This window comes from Pseudopodoces humilis, chromosome 7 (genome assembly GCF_049639895.1).
Source record: "Pseudopodoces humilis isolate 2021_Gansu_Grassland_sample_001 chromosome 7, ASM4963989v1, whole genome shotgun sequence".
NCBI classification, from domain to species: Eukaryota; Metazoa; Chordata; class Aves; order Passeriformes; family Paridae; genus Pseudopodoces; species Pseudopodoces humilis.
This window is the reverse complement of record NC_142206.1, coordinates 16,697,785-16,716,239: the sequence shown is the minus strand read 5'-3', so window position 1 is coordinate 16,716,239 and position 18,455 is coordinate 16,697,785. Positions and strand designations below refer to the sequence as shown.

At 43.1% G+C, this 18,455-nt stretch overlaps 1 protein-coding gene across 9 annotated transcripts in view; it reads left to right on the top strand.

Annotated features, from left to right (window-relative positions):
- Positions 1-18,455, top strand: part of BRSK2 (BR serine/threonine kinase 2) — a 301,974-nt gene that overhangs the window by 182,218 nt on the left and 101,301 nt on the right. For all 9 annotated transcript variants that reach the window (XM_088057991.1, XM_005522357.3, XM_005522356.3 and 6 more), the window contains exon 3: positions 16,979-17,064. In XM_088057991.1, coding sequence (XP_087914117.1) covers positions 16,979-17,064 — 86 coding nt within the window. The remainder of the gene's footprint in view (positions 1-16,978; positions 17,065-18,455) is intronic.

Below are 18,455 nucleotides of genomic sequence, written 5' to 3'. Positions count from 1 at the left end.
AAGTGAACCTTTCAGTCTACTTATCACGGCATTTTCAGTCTCTGCTTCAAGGAGAAACCATAATAAATAAAAAAAATATCTTGCAAAAGGATCTAGTATCCATCTGGAGAATTGGATGAAATAAAAAGTGACAAACAAACAAAACCACCAGCTCCTGTTTCAGAAACTGTTATTAAAAATAAACCATCATTCACTGCTGCAGTGCTGCCAGCGTCCTGCCTGTCTTTACATTCCCTGCGCATGTTGTATAGTTTAACAGCTCTCTCTGTTGTCATGACAAAGATTCCCTGCTTTTCAGCACGAAGCTTGCTCTGTTATTTCTAGTCCACCTGTAATGCCGTCTGCCCTCCCTCCCAGCTTACGAGGCATTGTATTTTCCTGTGCTTGGAGGGTGTGCAGTGCCTCTGCTTCCTCCTGACTTACATGAGGACATCTGAATTACTTGCTGGCTCCTGATGCTGTGCATGGAGCCAGGGCTGTAGAGGGGAGCCCCAGCACCACCCACAATCAGGTGCTCAGCCGTGGCAGCTTGCTTTGAACTTGTATTTTGCTCCATATGACATATTGCAGACTTTACCCCCCACTGCTTTGTTCTCTGCAGGCTCTAAGTTGAGTTAGTGGTGACATTTGAAATGTCATTTCTTCATTTGTCAGAGGGTGTGTCTTAGCATGTGTCCTGGCATACCAGACACCATAGCTGTGCTTAAAGACAGAACAAGGGACCACCTCTGACCTGAAGTATTTCTATCTAAACAGGCAATGCATGTAAAAAGGCAGGAAAATGTGGGTAAAATCCAATATCTTAGTGTCTGCATTCTCTGGATACTGAACTATGACACAGATAGATTAAGTAGCCCACGCAGAGCAAAAGAAGCTATTAAGAAAATCAGAAAGTGAAGCTGGACTCTGAATCACAAATCAGCACCTCAGCCTCACAGCCTCCCTTATACATCCTGTCAGAGCAAGCCGATATTGATGATAGCATTTGCTAAAGTCTTAACAGACCCAGTGAATCCAGACTAAGTTAGGAGAGCCTTAGACAGCTTTATGGCTTCCTTTGGATATCATTGCAGATAATCATTCCAACTTTAACCCCACCCCATGACACCTCCAGGGTTTAGGTTGTTATGATTTTGTTTGGAGTTACGCCAGAGGTGGATTTGGATGCACATGTCATTGGAATTCAAGTTTGGAACTATGTATATTTATGCAATAGAAGGTATTGCACTTCTTTCATTTTAGTGTTCCCTCTGCTTTAGATGTGTATTTATGCCAAACAGTATAGATTTGTCCTGTATTTGGAGTTCTTTTCTTGAGGAGTGTGTAGCAAACATTTGCTATAATGAGACTGACTACTCCTACCTTTAGTAGCTACCTTCAGCAGCCTTTTATCACCTCCAAAATTTAGGCATAGGCATAGACTTTTCAGAGGGGCTCAGCTTCCATTCTTAGACCAGATTTTCATTAGAACAGTCCACTACCATGTCTGAAAAACTTGGAAATCTAATTTTTATATTGTCCCTCACTGGAAAGGGGATTCTTCTTAATATCTTAACTGTGGGTAGTTCAGCAGCTGAAAATCTGCCCCCAGGGTACTTCAGTGCAGAGAACCCAACGTTACTGGACCTTTTGAAACCGTGGGCATTAATTGTTGCTGCCTCCTGCAGGAGAGCAGCCACAGGGGAAACATCCTTCCTCAGGGGCATTCCTGATGGGGGAATTTGTCAGCATCTGGTGAAGTTTTCACTGACAGCACTTGAATTCCCAGCAAGGAAGCAAATACTAACTGTAAGAAGTATTACAGAAAACCTTTTAGTGTTTCTCAATGATTCTTTACAGTGACTGACAGCAGCCCCCAGTGAGGTGTTCAGTGCTGATGCTTCCTAACACAGCCCGCTGCTCACATGTGTCCTGCTGGTCCTGGGGCTGCTGTCCATGTGATAGTGACACTGCTCTGAAGTGACGGCTTGTACAAGGTCCCAGAGTTTATTTGCTTGGAAAGGACAAAAGAGCAAAATGCAAAAAGGATGGCAATCATCCCTGAATAGACTAGATTACACTACCTTGCACCTGGCCACTCCCAGAGCTGTTGAGGGCTGTGAGGGAGCAGGCAGTGGAGAAGGGTGTCACTGAAGGGAAAGAAAGGGATTCAGGTGGAAGTCACCATCAAAGAAATGTTAAATCCTCTCTCTGGATTAAACCACTGTGTTTAAGTGGAACTGTTGTACTGGCCAAGTGCATCAAAGCTGCCCTGGGGGTCTGTGGAAAGTGCTTCTTTTTCTTAATTTCTCTCTGGATTCCTGCTATTTGTCCTGCAGGACAAAATAACCACATTGTAAGGGGTCATCTGTGACAGTGAAGGGGTGGTTTGTTGTTTGTGCTCAGCCAGTGCTGCAGAGGGAATAGAAGCTCTGACATCGCTGCATCTGCTTTGCACCAGCACTTCAGGTCTTCTGCAGCTCTCTCGTTTTTCTGTTGGTAAGTTGAAAAATGGGATTGTGCCTTACATTTTGGAAATGCTTGGCGGTCCTGTTCTGGCTGGTGACTGATCTCTGGTTTGGAAAAGCTATTACTGTAAGAGGACTTCCCTTTCAGTATTGCATAGTGCATTTTGCCAAGCAGTTACATTTGTCAGTAGCTTGAGGGGCACAGCCAACTTTCTCAAGTCTCTGCTGCATTGAAGGCAGTAAAGTCACCTGTCTCAGAGCCACACAAAAGCTCTGACTTTGTTTTGATTACCATGATATTACACTCCAGGGACTGATGGGGCATAGCAGTTGTGTTTCATCCAGCAGCTGGTATTTACATGTGTTCCTGACATACCTGGATAGGAAACTGGCAGAGTCTTTAGTGCCCCTCTGCAGGAATTAGAGTGGCCTTTTGTGTGGGAGGTTTCTTCCAGGCATATGTTTTAATGCCCTGACTCTGTTGGGATGTCAGTATAACCGAGAGCCAGGCACAGCCTGGGAGGAGTGCAGTACAACTCTTTTTGGTGCTTCTAAGGTCCTCTGCTTCCTCTGTTGCAGCACAAAAAAGAAAAAACCAAAAAACCAAAAAACAAACAAAAAAACCCCCCAAAACAACGACAACAAAAAAGGTGGGGGGGTTGTTTCTCTTTAGAAGCAGTTGGGGAAGGGAGAACAGCTCTGTGTGGCAAGGAGGAGACAACATCCTCAGTCTTTAGGTGTCTGCAGCTGTGACAGAAGCAGTCAGATCCCAAAATGATCCCAAATGATTAACGAGCAGGCAGGCTGGATGTGAGGAGAGCAGCTCAAGGCCCATTGCAGAGCTGGTTGTGGGGATGCCCCAGGAAGAGTTGGCTGCTCCAATACGGCACAGAGAGGACTGGGAGCAGCTTGCAGAGCTGACTGCACAGAAGGCAGCTGCTCCTCGTGGTGCTGATGTTTTAATTGTTGCTGGCTTCGACAAGGACTTATCTCACGCCCCCATACTGTTTAGGTGAACAAAGGACTCAAGAAACATAACTTGATTCCTTGGCATTAGGTGGGTTTGGGGCTGGGGAAAGCAATTCTATTTTAAGAGGTGTCATAAGGGGAAGGGAAAAAGGAAATAAGGAAATTCTCCAACTCAGTTAAAAATAAAATACAATTCCTATTTTAACCCCTTGCCAAATTAGTTTTGCTGATTCAGGATCACTCCTGTAAAATGCAGGTGCCATTTCAACGAAAATGAAGGTGCTTCTAGAAGGGCACCCTGGTTTTCTGTAGCAGAGCAGCTGTATATGCCCTCTTAAGCTGCACAAGAAACTGTTTGGCAGTGCTTGAGGCATAAAGTGATTGTTTAACTATGTAGTTTGTGCATCTGCTGGACCCCTGGTGTGCTGTGGGAAGGGAAGTTCACACAGGATTTGGGGACAGCCAGAAGGCCAAGAAAAGCAGCACATGGTGGGAGCAACAGAACCAAAATGCTTACAATAAAAGTCATTCTGCCAAATAGGACTTCTGGTAAAATGCACACTCACCCATGAAGGCAATCCCCTTAGGTCATCTGAAAATCCTTTTGGTTGAATAAACAGTGTGAGGGAGAAATAATTAGGCTGGGTGGGGGCTGCTTCTGGCCTACATTTGAAATTCAAACTCATTCATTCATGTAAACTCTCTGTAGATTCTTGCAGTCCTGTGTCACCTCTGAGGTCCTGGGTTCTCCTGTAACATCAGACCCTTCCCCCAGAAGGAAACTTGCTACAAACTGGGTGTCTCCTCAGGTCTGAAGGAGACCACCATCAGAGTGATCACGTTAGAGAGCTGATTGGAAGTGCTGAATCCCGTATGGAGTCCTGGAGAATATCCAAACTTGTCATGGAAAAGCATGAGGAAGAGCCATTACAGTTACGATCAAAGAGAGGACACAGCTATGTACTACACATTTTCTTTGTCTCTCCAATGAACATTGCCATATTTGAAAATATTCAGAACACTTCTAAGGGAGGGCTGTGTGATTTTTTCCTCTTTTGCTAATTTCAGATGTAGAGAACTGCTTCATATTTCCTTAATAAGACTGTATCAGAGCTTTCTGTATTTTTCTGTAATTGAAGCTTTGCTCATTTGTTTGAAGGTAGAACTGACAAACTTAGTCCTTTAGTAGGTAGGCAGCAGCCTCCTCTTGTGTGAGCTTTACTTGACTGATCATTTGCAGATCGTGAGCAAGGTAAGGGATCAGAGAGACACAAGAGAGCTCCAGGGATCTTGGCAAGCCTGCAGAGTGCTAAATTATACCCTGTGGAGACATCTCAGGTTTCTCAAACAGGTCACTGTTCCTATAGAAGGAGGAGGGACGACAGTAAATGAAGACATGTCCAAAGGAATCTCATCAAAAAAAGTAGCTTTACAAAATGCATGTTTAATGGATCAGAAGTAAAGGCTATCCCCACATCCTGGTTGGCCACCAAAAACATTCACATTGGCCACCATTTCAAACCAAATGTGTTACTCTCCTACAGGTTTGCTAGAACTTGCAAGGTGATTTTTTTTCTCCCTTTCTTTCATCACTTCTCTGTCTTTTATTGCTTTTATTGCTGTAAAGTCATGGTGTAGACTAAGCATGCACTTCAAACACTTTCTTGAAATGGAAGTAAAACACTTTTTACAAGTTCCAAGTCCCCAGCCATCCTGGAGGGAACATGGAAAATATGTGGAAAATTGCCAGGAAAATCACTCTTGCCTTAGGAAAAAAGTGGTTAACAATTTGGAAACGTTAGCAAGAATAAGAATGCAAAACCAGAGGAGGAATAGTCAAAAAAAAGGGTTCTCACAGTCTCTAGGATTTCACAGAATGGGGTTGTTTTTATGTGGTTTCTGTGGTAGCATAAGGAATGCACTCTAAAATAAAGAACAGACTCCCATTTTGGACGTATAAGATTGCCCTACTCTAAATCCAGGAACATGTGGGCAGCAGAATAATACCAAAGGACAGGACAAAACTGTGGATAACCCTCAGATTGGGATGGAGTAAGATTGTTACCATGGAAGGGAAAAACTCTGTTTAATGGTTATGTAGACCTCTGCAGAGAAGAGGGATGGCCTCCTAAAATCACCACAATTCCTTACCAACTGCTGATACTCTGAGTTCTGTGCAAGGAGAGCATCTCTGTGCCACTTTCTTCACAAATACCTTTGCATAAGCCAGGATTCAGCACATGAACTTCACAACATAGGCAGTGTTTCCACATATCTGAGGCTACTGCTGGGTTTCCTCAGCATGGCATCCACCTCAGCAGGATTCTGGTTGCTTTTTTGTCTGTCCTGTGTTTGTGTGGGAGGCAGTATAAGCTTGGGGAGAAGGCTTTCTCCATGGGAAAGAATGGAGCTAATTATGTCTCCTATAAAGAGAGGTAATTGGTTTTCCTTTCTGTAGAGAGAGGATGACATGAACAGCATCCTTTGCCTTTTCATTCCAAAACTCTGTTGTGACCATAATGCGGAGTACTGGAAAACTCTCTGATTCATAGGTTGTTGTTCACATATTCCAGACATCTGGGAACAAGGTTCAGCTGACTGATTAATGTAATCTCTTCAAGAAAACACTGAAAAGTTGGGGTGGGAGGAAGTTGAGGGGGTTACATCTACCAAAGCTGTCCATTTCAAATATTGATGGTTTCATATTTAGCCGGCCATCTTCTCAGCAAATTGTTTGCGAGCATTTTCAATCTGCACATATAAGTGTTTTCTTAAGTACTTGGCAGGTGCAAGGGAGTTTGATTTAGATTGTAAAAGCAGGATGCATGTACATGTGCCAGATCATCCCAAGGTGTACAGGCCTAAGGTGGTATGATTTAAGTGAACCCCAGTTTTCAAATTCTCATCTTTTTTTGGGATGCATTCTCTGCCACTTTCAGGAACAACTGGAATATGCATCTCCATCCAAGTCTATGGTCTTCAGGGAATTAAGCTAATTTGCTAAACGTTGGAACTTTCCTGTTGCTCTAGCTATGTAATTTTTGAGTCATTAGCACTTTCTTTAGTGATGCTTTTTTGCCTGATGTACCAAAGTGTTGCATCCTGTCTTTGCTCTTCATCAAAAGCCAAATTGCTGTGAATTCTGTGTTAGATGTGATACATAGGACAGATACAAAGGAATGGGAAAAGACTCAAATAATGGCACCTAAGATGACTATTTTGAAGATGTACAACCACAACTTCTTCAGAAATAATAAAAATACCACCTCCTCAAATTTAAAATGCCTCAATTTCATTGCTCTCCCTGATCTCTATGCAATAATGCTGTGTTGGTGGGTGCATCTGCACTGCAGTACAGGACTTGTCATAACAATATAGGTTGTTTTGGAGTCACAAAGGTAACTCAGGACCATACTGCAGAAGTGATTGTCACTATGTGGAAAAGAGGACCTGTTTTAGGGTAGGGAGTATGCTTGGCTATGGCTTAGTATGGTGAAGCTGAAGAATTCACCATCAGAACTCAGAATGGTTCTGAAATACTGCAGGATCTGAGAAGTAATGTCTGAGGCGCAGGTTCATAAATAGAAAGGCAGGCCTCATGTTACAAGACCCATCTCTTGAGACCTAGAAGTTAAAAATGGAATTTGCCAATCATTACTGGCTGTCTCTGGTCTCAATTAGTAGTAAGAATCCCACAGACTTTGAGATAAGGAGATAGGCCAATGCCAAGTACTTCTGAAAGCCTGTCCTGACTGAATAATGTATTGGAAAACAGAATGAAGATATGAAAAATAACTGTGTTCAGCACCAGAGCATATGCTGGATATGGCCAGAGGTGTCTTGAGCTCTCGTTTCCTAAGTAGGTTCAGACAATGAGGAGAAGGAATGACTTAGCTTATCCCCATCACTTGTTTTGAGATGCTCGAGAAACTATCTTTACAATTGTTTGTAAACCTTGCTTGCCAAGAGGCTTCTTGATCCTGATATTGATGTTGATAGTCTGCAAGATGTCATCAGCACCTCCAGCAATAAGGGACTGGTGTGTGATGAGGAGGATATGAGAGGAGCAGAGATAAAATAACTGAGAAACAAAATGTTCCTTCGTTGCTGTCTTTGATCTCTTAACTCCCAGCTGTGAGAGATCCTGGTTGCTGATGGCAGCAATGGACTAATTTTCTGCAGCTTCTGTTGCTTGTACAAAACAGAGGAAGATGTTGTCTTCACTGAGGGGAGTACAAGTCTTGCTGTAATGTCTTCTGTTGCAGGCTGAACCTGGAGAGGCAGGGAGGGAGCACAGGCTGCCTCAAGACTGAGGCAAAATAGGCAATTTTATTTCCTCCTCTCTCTTTCTGCCTCTTGCTTTGTACTTCAATTCCTGCCTTATTAGTCATTCTTTTGAAGATTAAACCCCAATGGAAAACTCCCAGACAGTGCTGCTGTGTTTGCTGTATCCTTTATGTGATGGAAGAAGTGACAGGCACCACGGACAAAGCTGTTCTGTCAGGGTTAGCATCATCTTGAAAGCTTGTGCCTTTTCTCTAAACTGAGGTGCAGTAGCTGAGGGAGGGGAAAGTTTTATGACAGCCAACTGTCCACCAGTAGCTTAATCCTGACCTGGAGCTGAGGCTAAGACCACTAATTTTGTTGTGTGAGTCAGCAGAGCTGAGAGAACAGGCTTTAAGCTCATCTGCTCTTGGTTACATCCAAGCAGGTAGGTAGCCCAGGGACATTAAGTGGTTACTGCTGATTTCCCATGTTTTGCAGGATATGAAAAAACATGCTTGTGGTTGAGGTGGGTCTCCATGAAAAAGTTATAATCCCACATCCAGATCAGTGGACAGGGATGGCTGGAACTGAAGCGCTGGTTTGTGTCATTACAGAGATACACAGATACGGTCATGTCACTAGAGAGGCACACTGGGGGAACTATGCAGAACTATGGACAAAGCAGACTGATTTCTTATCACAGATAAGAACAAGGATTCTTGGGATCAGTGTCCCTAAGATGGAATGGACATGGAAGTACTAATGTAGAGCTGGTGCACGTGAGGTGGGAGCTGCTATTTCTGCTGCAGGGTGATAGAAACCATTGGCAGCTGCAGGGGCAGAAGAACTGGGCTGGAGGTTGCTTGGCCTCCCCGAGCAGCCAGCCACTGGCTCCACAGTTTGGCAGGAAGTCAGCTGTTGATGCCTCTGCCTGCAGCTGCCAGGCCTCCCCTCAAGGCTCCCTCTCTATTGCAAAGCAAAGTGCAAACGTGAACTCCGTGGAAGTGTTGCCCTTGGCCTTTTCTCAGTTCCTGAGTGAGGTCCATGCTGCTCTTTGTCTGGGATAGTGTCCCTCTGGGGGATGCAGTTGTGCTTCAACACCTTATTTTGGAAACAAAGGGGTGAGCTGTGGGTTGCTTCAGACTCTGCTTCTGTCACTGCCAGCTGTGAGGGACTACTGGGCTGGAGAATCCCTTCTAGACATCAGCTGTTAGTATCTCACTAAGTTTATTAGTTCAGCTGAAACGAGATCCTAATTGATAAATACATACAAATATCTATCTAAAGAGGTAAGGGGCAACCAAAAATGAATGGCAGAAGAATATAGCAAAATAACAAAAATCGTATTACCTGTTTTCCACTCTTTGAAATCAATGATGTTGTTAAGCTTGTTGTGGAGAAGAGCAAGACAGGAATAGAGTCTGCATTCTGCCTCCAATCTCTGCAGAGCTCCAGCTGTTCTGCCCTCTCCTGAAGCATTTATTACCTGCCTTATTTCTTCTTAGGGAACCAGAGATTTCTGTTAAGGAAAGATGTAGAGAAGGGAATAGCAGCAATCCCATTGATTGTTTCTGGAAGAGTATTACAGAAAATGTAAAGGACATTTGTGTAAGACAATGCCAAAGAGCTAAACGGGGCCAGTGTGACTAATGGAGAAAAAAGGAAGGGGGAGAAAGACGCTAGCTGAGACACATAGGAAATGGTAGAGTAGTCATCCTTTGAAGCTTTTCCAAAGCTGTGCTTTTAAATTTCTCTTCCTATTGATGGTGGACTCCCTCAAGGATCTCGTCTATGGTGCAGTCAGCATCACTTCACTGTCTCAGTCCCATTCCTAGATGCTCTTGGGAACCCCTCTGCCTTATCATATCCCCAACCAATGCTCTCAGAAGCTCCACACTATATTTTTGGCAGAACATTTTGCTGCGCTGTGCTATACTGACTCCTTTGTGCTTGTCCATATTTCCTTAATAAGATTCAGCATCTTCTGCATTCTCCACACACTCTTTGGCTCCAGCATTCCAGTGTTACCTTTGGTGTTGCCCATACTAAATCGGTGATGTCTCAAATAATACAAGAAGTTCTGCACCTGTATTATTTGAAGCTGAACTCTCCGTACCCCTTAATTTCACAGCTTATTTCTCTGTGTGGAGTGACTGTTTTTCTGTAGCTTAGCATAGCAGCCCACAAGGCATTAAATGTTCAGGGTTATACCTTCTCTCTTCAGAAGAAGTAACTTCTACTGGGGAAAATTAGTTATGAATTGCACTCCTTTCCTGCACAGGGTCATATACACCCCTGAAATGAGCCCAGCATACATTTGTATACAAGCTGCCCAGGGCAATGGTCACAGCACCAGCCTGACAGAGTTCAAGAAGCATTTGGACAATACTCTCAGAGACATGGTGTGACTCTTGCGGTGTCCTGTGCAGGGCCAGGAGTTGGACTTAATGATCCTTGTGGGTCTCTTCCAACTCAGGTTATTCTGTGATTCTTTGATTCTGTGCCTTGCTAGGGTGGACTAGACCTACAGCTCTCCGTTTGGGGTGAGCACTGTAGATGTGGTGTGGAAGGAGGGCTGCGCACACGGCAGGGACTGAGTGTGCTGCTTTGGAGCAGTGGTTACCAGTGTTCACACAGACTTGGCTACGGCTGCTGCGTGGGGGTGCTGGGCTTCTCATAAATACCAGGCTGGATGCATATGAGTTATAGAAAGCACTGCGTACATTAAAACCCAGGATAAGGAGGGACAAAGAAAGGCAAGTCAAAGATCAAGTTATTTCTCTTGTAGAGTGACTGCAGGTTTGTGTCCTGCACTACTTGGCGGTGGCAGCCAGGATGTGGCACTCACTGAAGGTGACAGGAGGCACAGGGAGGCTATTTGCCTTCCAGTGAAAGGGGCCTATTCTGCTGACTGCTGGCAGAGACTTGTGTGTCAGTCACTCGTTAGCTGTGTACCACCGGGCAGCAGATCATCTCAAGTGCTGAATGAATAAATCCACTCCTTGTCAGCTCCCATCAGTGTCTCTTGCATGAAGCCCTGATGCTTCTTAAAGCAGCATACGCTGCAGATAAGTCAAAGTGCCATATTTACTCAGGAGCTGATGGCAGAGCCCTGAGGAACACAGCAGGTGTCAACTACAGAGTTAAACTGTGACGTTCCTGGGTAGGATTTTCCATGGCTGGATAACCTGCAGGATCTCTCCCTTCAAGACCCTGGAATCCATGTGTCAGGCCAGGCCATGAATCCTGTGTGGAGCTGCTTTGGCAACAGCAGAAAGGATTTCCATGAAAATTAACACAGTATCCATCCAGTCAAGTTCATACTCTCAAACTTCATGCTAAATTTTGATATTCAGTGGAGTTTAAGAGCTGCAGTTTTGAAGGGTTTATGGAGATAAACAAGCAGAAACTGACATTTTGATATAATACTAGTTTGTGGAAAGTAAATTTTCCTTCTCAAGCTTCATGTTATAGAAGTCTGCACATGAAAATTTTAAAATCGAATATGCGTCTTGCTTCTCACACATACCTATTTTCATTTTCATTTATGGAGAAATAGCTTTGAGAAGCAGACATGCAAACAAAAATTGTGATAGAATGAGCCCACAATAGAGCCCTCAGTAAAATGAAGAATCACTCAGCTTTCCAGTAATTCTGTCTGTTTGTTGTAAGTATTTTGTAAAGCATTGTCTAGCTGTCTGATTCTATGAAGATCTAAGTCTAGTTTTTCTCCTCATTTATCTACTTTTTGTAAAATCTTTTTTTAATTACTGGTACTTAACAGAAAACCTGAATTCATGTTAAAACATTTAATTCATCAAAATTGTTTAATACAAGATTTCTTCCAGATACCACTTAATGATCATTAGAAGGTCTGATTCAAATCCCACTTAAGTCAATTGATGTCTTTTGTTGACTTCAATACATTTTGAATCTGGCTCAGAATATTCAGAAATATGAGGTTAATGGCCACAGCAGCAGCAAGAAATACTCCCCACAGATGCATAACTTTCATGGTTCTCCATTTGCATTCATAATAGACTACTGAATAAGTTTTGGATAAAGGTAATGAAAGGTCATATTGAGCAAAAAATCAGCCAAATTCAGAGCTGCAGAGGAAGATATTTTAATCATTTAAACCCTGATATTTTTTCCATTTCAACTCTATTTATGCTCCCATAGAAATTGTGGATGCAACTGATATAATGCATTAGATGTTTTGGTATTGCTTAGATCTGGTAATAGCTTAATCTGTTTGGAGGAGCGATGTCCCATCACAGCAGTGATGACCCTACAGGGCATAATGGGCCTGCAGTTACTTGTTGTATAAAGCCATTTCTGCTTTAATGCTGTTCTCTTCTGATCTCAGGAGTAGCCTATTTCTGTCATTATGGGCAAGAGCGAACAAGTGACCTATACAGTCTTCACCAAAGCCGGGCATTTTCACCATTTTTAACTCTCAGTCCCACATAACATGAAAGCATAAGTACCAAATTAATAAAACCCCAGGTATTTTGCTGTGATATTTCTGCTATGGCAGGAACACAGATTTTCAGAGAACCTAATATTAGTTTCTTCCTATAAGATGCCTTTGGTTTTGCCACTTCAACTCAGTGAAATACCAGAGTGATTTACTCTGCTTTCTGTGCCCTCATCATGGAAATGCAAATTACTGCATAGCAGGCCAGACATTGGAGAAAGTAGGTGCTCTGGTACAAGGTTTCCAACCTGAGTTCTAGCCTGAGGAGTTGGATAAGCAGCCAAATCTCTGCATCCTTTGAAGTTCATTCTGAGCGTAGAGAATTCTGAATTCCGAAAAGGTCATGTCCTGGATGAGTTTCTCATAACTGAGGGACAGGCATGAGTTCTGAAAAGTATTTGATTACTTACCTCAAAGTAGGGTCAACATTAGAGAGAGCTTGATTTTCACTAGAAAACCTACCATGCCTTCTCTCCCTGCACCATTTTGCTCTGTGAGTAGGGAAAACAGCTTAACAAGTGTGCATCCTGCAGGGCTTTGCTGCCCTTCAGCATTTCTGCAGCTCTGGAATTCCTTCTCAAGCCAGTGTTTTGAGCCATATAGGAGCTACTGATTCTAATGGAGAAAGAGAGGGCTTTCTGGTGTGCTGCTGGTGAGCTTCATAGCTTCCAAGGAGAAATGTCAACTGCTGTCCCCCAGCTCTTTTCATGAAGGTGTACTTTGAGAAGCTGCTAGGAATGGTTTTTGCATAGTGCTTGCATAGGTTTGGTAGATAAAATACATCCTGGCAATATCAGACAGCTGTGAGCCTTCATTTTTCAAGGAGCAGATGGGTCATGAGTGACCCAATAGTTACTGACCTAATGAATGCAAGAGAAAAGGAAACTTCCTTCTTCTCTGAGACAAACTATCAGGCTCCCCTGACCTGCCCTCCTTGCCTTCAAAGTGAATTAACACCCTGTGTGCCTGACTCAAAAGGCAAGAGAGCAGAGCACTTGTTGCCAGTGCAAATTTTCTGACAAGATGGGCTTAAAGCAGAGAGATGCGATTTCCTCTGGGGGAGAATGACAGTGAAGTAGAGATGGAGGAGAGGGACGTAAAGTACTGCATGATTCCTCTAAGGGTCGCATTGTGCCCCCGTGTTGCACTTTGTCATTAGCTGAATCACTGGAGCATCCTGTCAAATCAACCTCCTGCACAGATTTTTAGAACCTCTAATTGGCACCTGCATGGCACCTGCACAGCTACATGTTTCCAGTGTGTCTCCTTTTGCCCTGCACAGCCTTTCACAGCTTTTTCTCTCAGTTTCAAGGCACAGTCAGTGGCCCACCATGGCATGGGGCAACCCTGGCTGTAGTTGGGATCCTGTGATGTGACCCAGTGTTCATGCAACAGAAAAACTTTGCTTTATTCCTTTCTCTTTTAACCATTAGGCAAATGTTTCTCCATGCTTCCTGTTTATCACAGGCTCTGAGCCTCCCTAGACAAGCTATTCTGAGCTTGCCCTGCTTTCTGATAATTGCATGTGCATTAAAGCAAACACCCCTGCAGGGTTTCTCCTCTCTCCTGTCCTTGCCAGCTCAGAGCTGGACAGCATTCCATGGCTTGCAAACACAGGGCTGCGCAAAAAAGACAGGCCAGGGGCTAGCAAAGCTCTGGGGAAGAAGGCAAAGCTGCATGCTATTTCAGGCCTCTCATTTTGCCACCGAGTTCAGATACCTCTCCTTTCCTCGTGACATGATGGCTGCTAGATCCTCCTGAGCCGTGCATCAGTGACATCACTATTGAGATCTCCAGTCTGTGTCCAACCCGTATCAATTACTGGCTTCTTTGCAGGGATATAAAAAATTAACAGGTTCCAGGGGAGTCACCCATTAGTACTGACTGTAGTAGTAATTCTGAGAAGGTGATCTGTTGCATATTTCTCTGAACTCTTGTTTTGCTTTAAAAGGAAAAAGAGGCAGGATACTGCTGTAAGATTTTTTGAGGATGAGCTTTATCAGATTGCTGTTTATAGAACTGGGAATCTCTAGATCCTAAAATAATATAACCACTAGTGTCTTGTGCCTCTACATGAGGCAAAATCCTGGACTACAAGAAGTACAGTAATGACATTTTTCCTTTATAAATGCCCTTTCACTGAAGGGCATTACTTGAAAGCCTTACTTGAGATGAGTAGATCAGTTTTGTCCTTGGTTTACAGATAGAAGAGGTAGCAGACTGTGGAAAGCTGACTGGCGCAGACAACACACCACTGAACTGAACACACTGCAGTCAAATGCTGCTAGGCACATCAAGACAGATGCTCTCTACATACCTGGCTTGAAATTGAGACCTCCAAAACTGTATTTCCTCTTAGATTTAGTTCCCAGGAATTTAAAAATAGAACCTTCTACACTCTTACACTTGTGATGGAAGAAAAGCAACTTGGGTTAAGTCTTTTCAGTTGGTTCCTAAAATAAATCTGTAGGTGATAAGTAGATACTGTCTTTCTATTGTGATTTTCTGTTGCCAAACATAGGCCTCTCAGTGCTGTAGCTGAATTCCCTCCTCCAAGTGGTAGTCACTGCCACTTCTCATATTTTAAGACAGTAACCAAGCAGGACCCTTACTGGATGCTGCCATCCATCACTCACTTGATCTGAATTTACATTGCCACTGAACCAGCCAGGAGGTTTCTTGGAAGGAATCGCCAATGCAGCTATACAGTCCAGCTGCAGGGAGTTTTAGTTTTCATAGGCTGTGGTTGGATTATCCTTGCCATAGCTAATACACTGGTCACATTCCACATGAAATACCTGTTCTTCCCCATCCAAAAGGACCTTCATTGGAGTTGCAGTTTCTGAGCAGCTGCAGTACATGTTGCTTATGGTGAATCTCAGTACTATTGGGAGAGTGTTGTGAGAGTGGGTGCTTCTTCTGTTTTGTTTTTCCTAATTTTTGAAGCAAATCCAACTTTTATCAATTACAGGGCTTAACAAGCTCTCTGCAAGTATTAGTGCATATCTTGTAAGAAAGAAGAGTAACAGGTCTTGAAGAGGAGGCAAAAATGGAATAAACTAGCTACCCCCTGGATCTGTGGTGAAATAGCTGAACAGTTGAAATCTACACAGCTTTTGTTTCCTGTTTGTATAAGTAGCTTTCATCAGAGTGCTGGTCATGAGTAAGTTAACACCCACAGAGTTGTCACCATCAAGCACTTATATCACTGAATTCCTAGCAGTGCTGGCAGTGCTGAACTGCATACATACATGTTTAAATGCATTCCCCACTTCTCTGAAGGAGCTATTTTCAGAGTTCCCAAGTGTGGAAGTGGAATCTCTCAGATGACTTTTGACTCTGGAGAGGGGAATAAGTGTCTTTGAAAGACTGAGATTGGCAGATGTACAAATATACTTTCTTCCTTCCTGGTATGTGAGGAAGGCTAAGGATGATGTATTGCAAAAGTTGCTTTTGCTGTTTTTATGTGGTACTGTAGAGGAAGAGAGATCTGGGGTGATAACCAACATGCTGGGAAATCCTCCCCTGCACAGTGCTGCAAACTACCAATTTCTAATTTCCTGCAGAGTATCTTACTTGCATTCAGGTAAAGTTGTCCATGTTGAGGCTTAGCAGAGGACGTTCTCTCAGGAAATTAAAGGACATCAAGAACTAAAGGTGCACTGGGGCAAGTTCCTAATTACGCATCTGATCCCTCCAAGGGAGGCATTAAGGGATGGTTTTGTAGTTTGTTCATGGTTTGTTTGTCAGTATAGCAGCTCTGGGACAATTGGTTATTTAAAGGACTGGAAAAAATCCTACCTGGTTGTCCTTGTTTGCTTCTTTAGGTCTTTTTCCTGCCTTTGTGGATTCCTTGAAATTTGGCATGCCCGACTGTGCAATGCTTAGACCGCATCTTGTTGCAGAGTTTATTTCACATATCCAAAGTCTCCACGGTGCTACATTAACTCCCTTCGACTTAGCCTAGGTCATATCACAGCAGTTACAGAGTAGTTTCAAGCAGCAGAGCAATTTTGCTAACAGCTGAGGAATTGCACTGACTCCATCTCTAATGAACACCCTTAGTGGTCATGATAGGAATTTTGGGTGAGAACAGGGCTTGTGCTAATTACAGGGACTTAGTCACAACTTGTTAATTCAGCATTGAAAACGTGCTCTTGGAAGTAGCCACACTTGGGCAGACTGGGAATTGAGGGAAAGCACAGTCTTGCTCTTAAGGCTCTGAACACTGCATCTCCGGTAATCTGGTTTAATTTCTTGTTGTGCCTTGTACTTCTTATGTCACTTCTTATATTTCTTTCCCTTTATGTGCCTCAGTTCTGGAGCTACAAAATCACACTGCTTTATATCTTCTCCCCCACATGGCAAGTTCTTCAGAATGGGGATTTTCTAACACTAATTGAATATGCAGCTTATAGAGCAGCCACACACCTGTGGCTGTGGGAGGTCAGGAGAGCCCTACGTGACATGTTAAGGGTTTCTGTACTTTGACAATATGTCATTGGCTTTGGATTGTGAGGCCTTGAATGCTCATGAAACTTCCACAGATAATTTTCTTTGGTAGATTTGGGACTTTTCTTTCAACCTTGAAATTCTGCTGGTTTCTGTTCTGCAGGGCAGGGAGTGCTGAGGCCAAATAAATTGAATTTTTGTTAAATTATGTCATGCTAAATAAGATACATTGTTACAATTCTGTGTATCCTCTGCATATGAAGAGGAGTCGAAAATGGATAAATGGGAAGAAAATGTGTGATAATACCTAAAGTATTCTAAGACCAAGCTTCTAATCTTCTCTTTTTCTTTTTGTTTCTTCCAGGTGGAGCGGGAAATAGCCATCCTGAAGTTGATAGAACATCCCCATGTTTTAAAGCTGCATGATGTTTACGAAAATAAAAAATATTTGTAGGTATTACTGGCTTTTGCCAGAGGAAGGGGAAGGGAAGGAGGAAGAATGGGAGGGTGAAAGGGAGGGAGATCAGGGTTTTGGAACTTGGTAATGTTTCTGAAAGAATGGAACAGGTGTGTTTTCACCCACTGCTGGTGATATTTGGTATTTGGATGAGGAATGAACACTCATTATTTCCCTGGCTTTTCTCACATTCTTCTCTGTACTTTAATAGAATCATAAAGGTTGGAAAATTTATCATTGTCCAACCATTAACCTACTGCTGCCATATTCACCATTAAATCATGCCCCCAGGGGACACATCCACATGTTTTTGGAGCACTTCCAGGAACGATGATTCCACCACTTCCCTGGACAGCCTGTTTCAATGCCTGACCACCCCTTTCAGTGAAGAATTTGCTCCTAATATCCAATCCAGACCTTCCCTGGTGCGATTTATGGCCATTTCCTCTCATCCTGTCACTTTTTAACTGGGACAGGAGACTGATCCCGACCTGGATACAGCCTTCTTTCAGCAAGTTGTGGAGAGTGGTAAGATTCCCCCTGAGCCTGCTTTTCTCCAGGCCAAACATACCAACTCCTTCAGCCACTCCTCACAGGACTTGTGCCCTAGACCCTTCATTGTCCTTCACTGGACATTCTCCAGCACTTCAGTGTCTTTCTTGGAGTGATCCTTTACTTATAAGAAACTTACATGCTGTTTCTTTTCCTACTTAAATAGAAGAAAGTGGACAAAACAATATTTTCTCTAAAATAACAAGAGAGAAGGTTTGTACCTGTAAGATCTGGAACCATTTTCAATCAAAGCTGTAAAAGACTTAGAGTGGATAATTTGGAAAACTTCCTTTGTCTAACAGTTTTTGCCAGTTGAAACCTTCAACGGTCACTAAAAGTGCTTCAAATTTGTCCCATCAGCAACAGATTTTGGTTTTAACCATCCCCTGATGGTTCTGCAGTGACAGTTATGTAACAAAGTTTTGTTTTGTTTTGTTTTGTTTTTTTAAGACCATTTTTTTACTCCAGATCATTACCAGTGCCAGAGAGGGATGTTGTCCTCAGACAATCACTTTAGCTTGATTTGGGGCACTAAATATGTTGTATCTGTTGTCAGACAAACAGGCCACATTAATCTTGGCACAACAGCAAAAAAATCAATGTTCTCCAAATAGAAAAGGGTGACCCAGTAGGGAACTCTGTTATTTCCAGCTTTTAAACAGGTTATTACACATAGAAGAGAGTGGTTAAAAAAGATTAAACAGTTTTTAAAAGCCACCATCCACCAGTGACCTCTTTTTAGTGTCTCAACACAAGAAGGGAATGACTGTTTATCCAAAGAAAGTGTGTTGAATGGAGGTAACAGTCCCTCATGGACTATTCATCCAGTCTT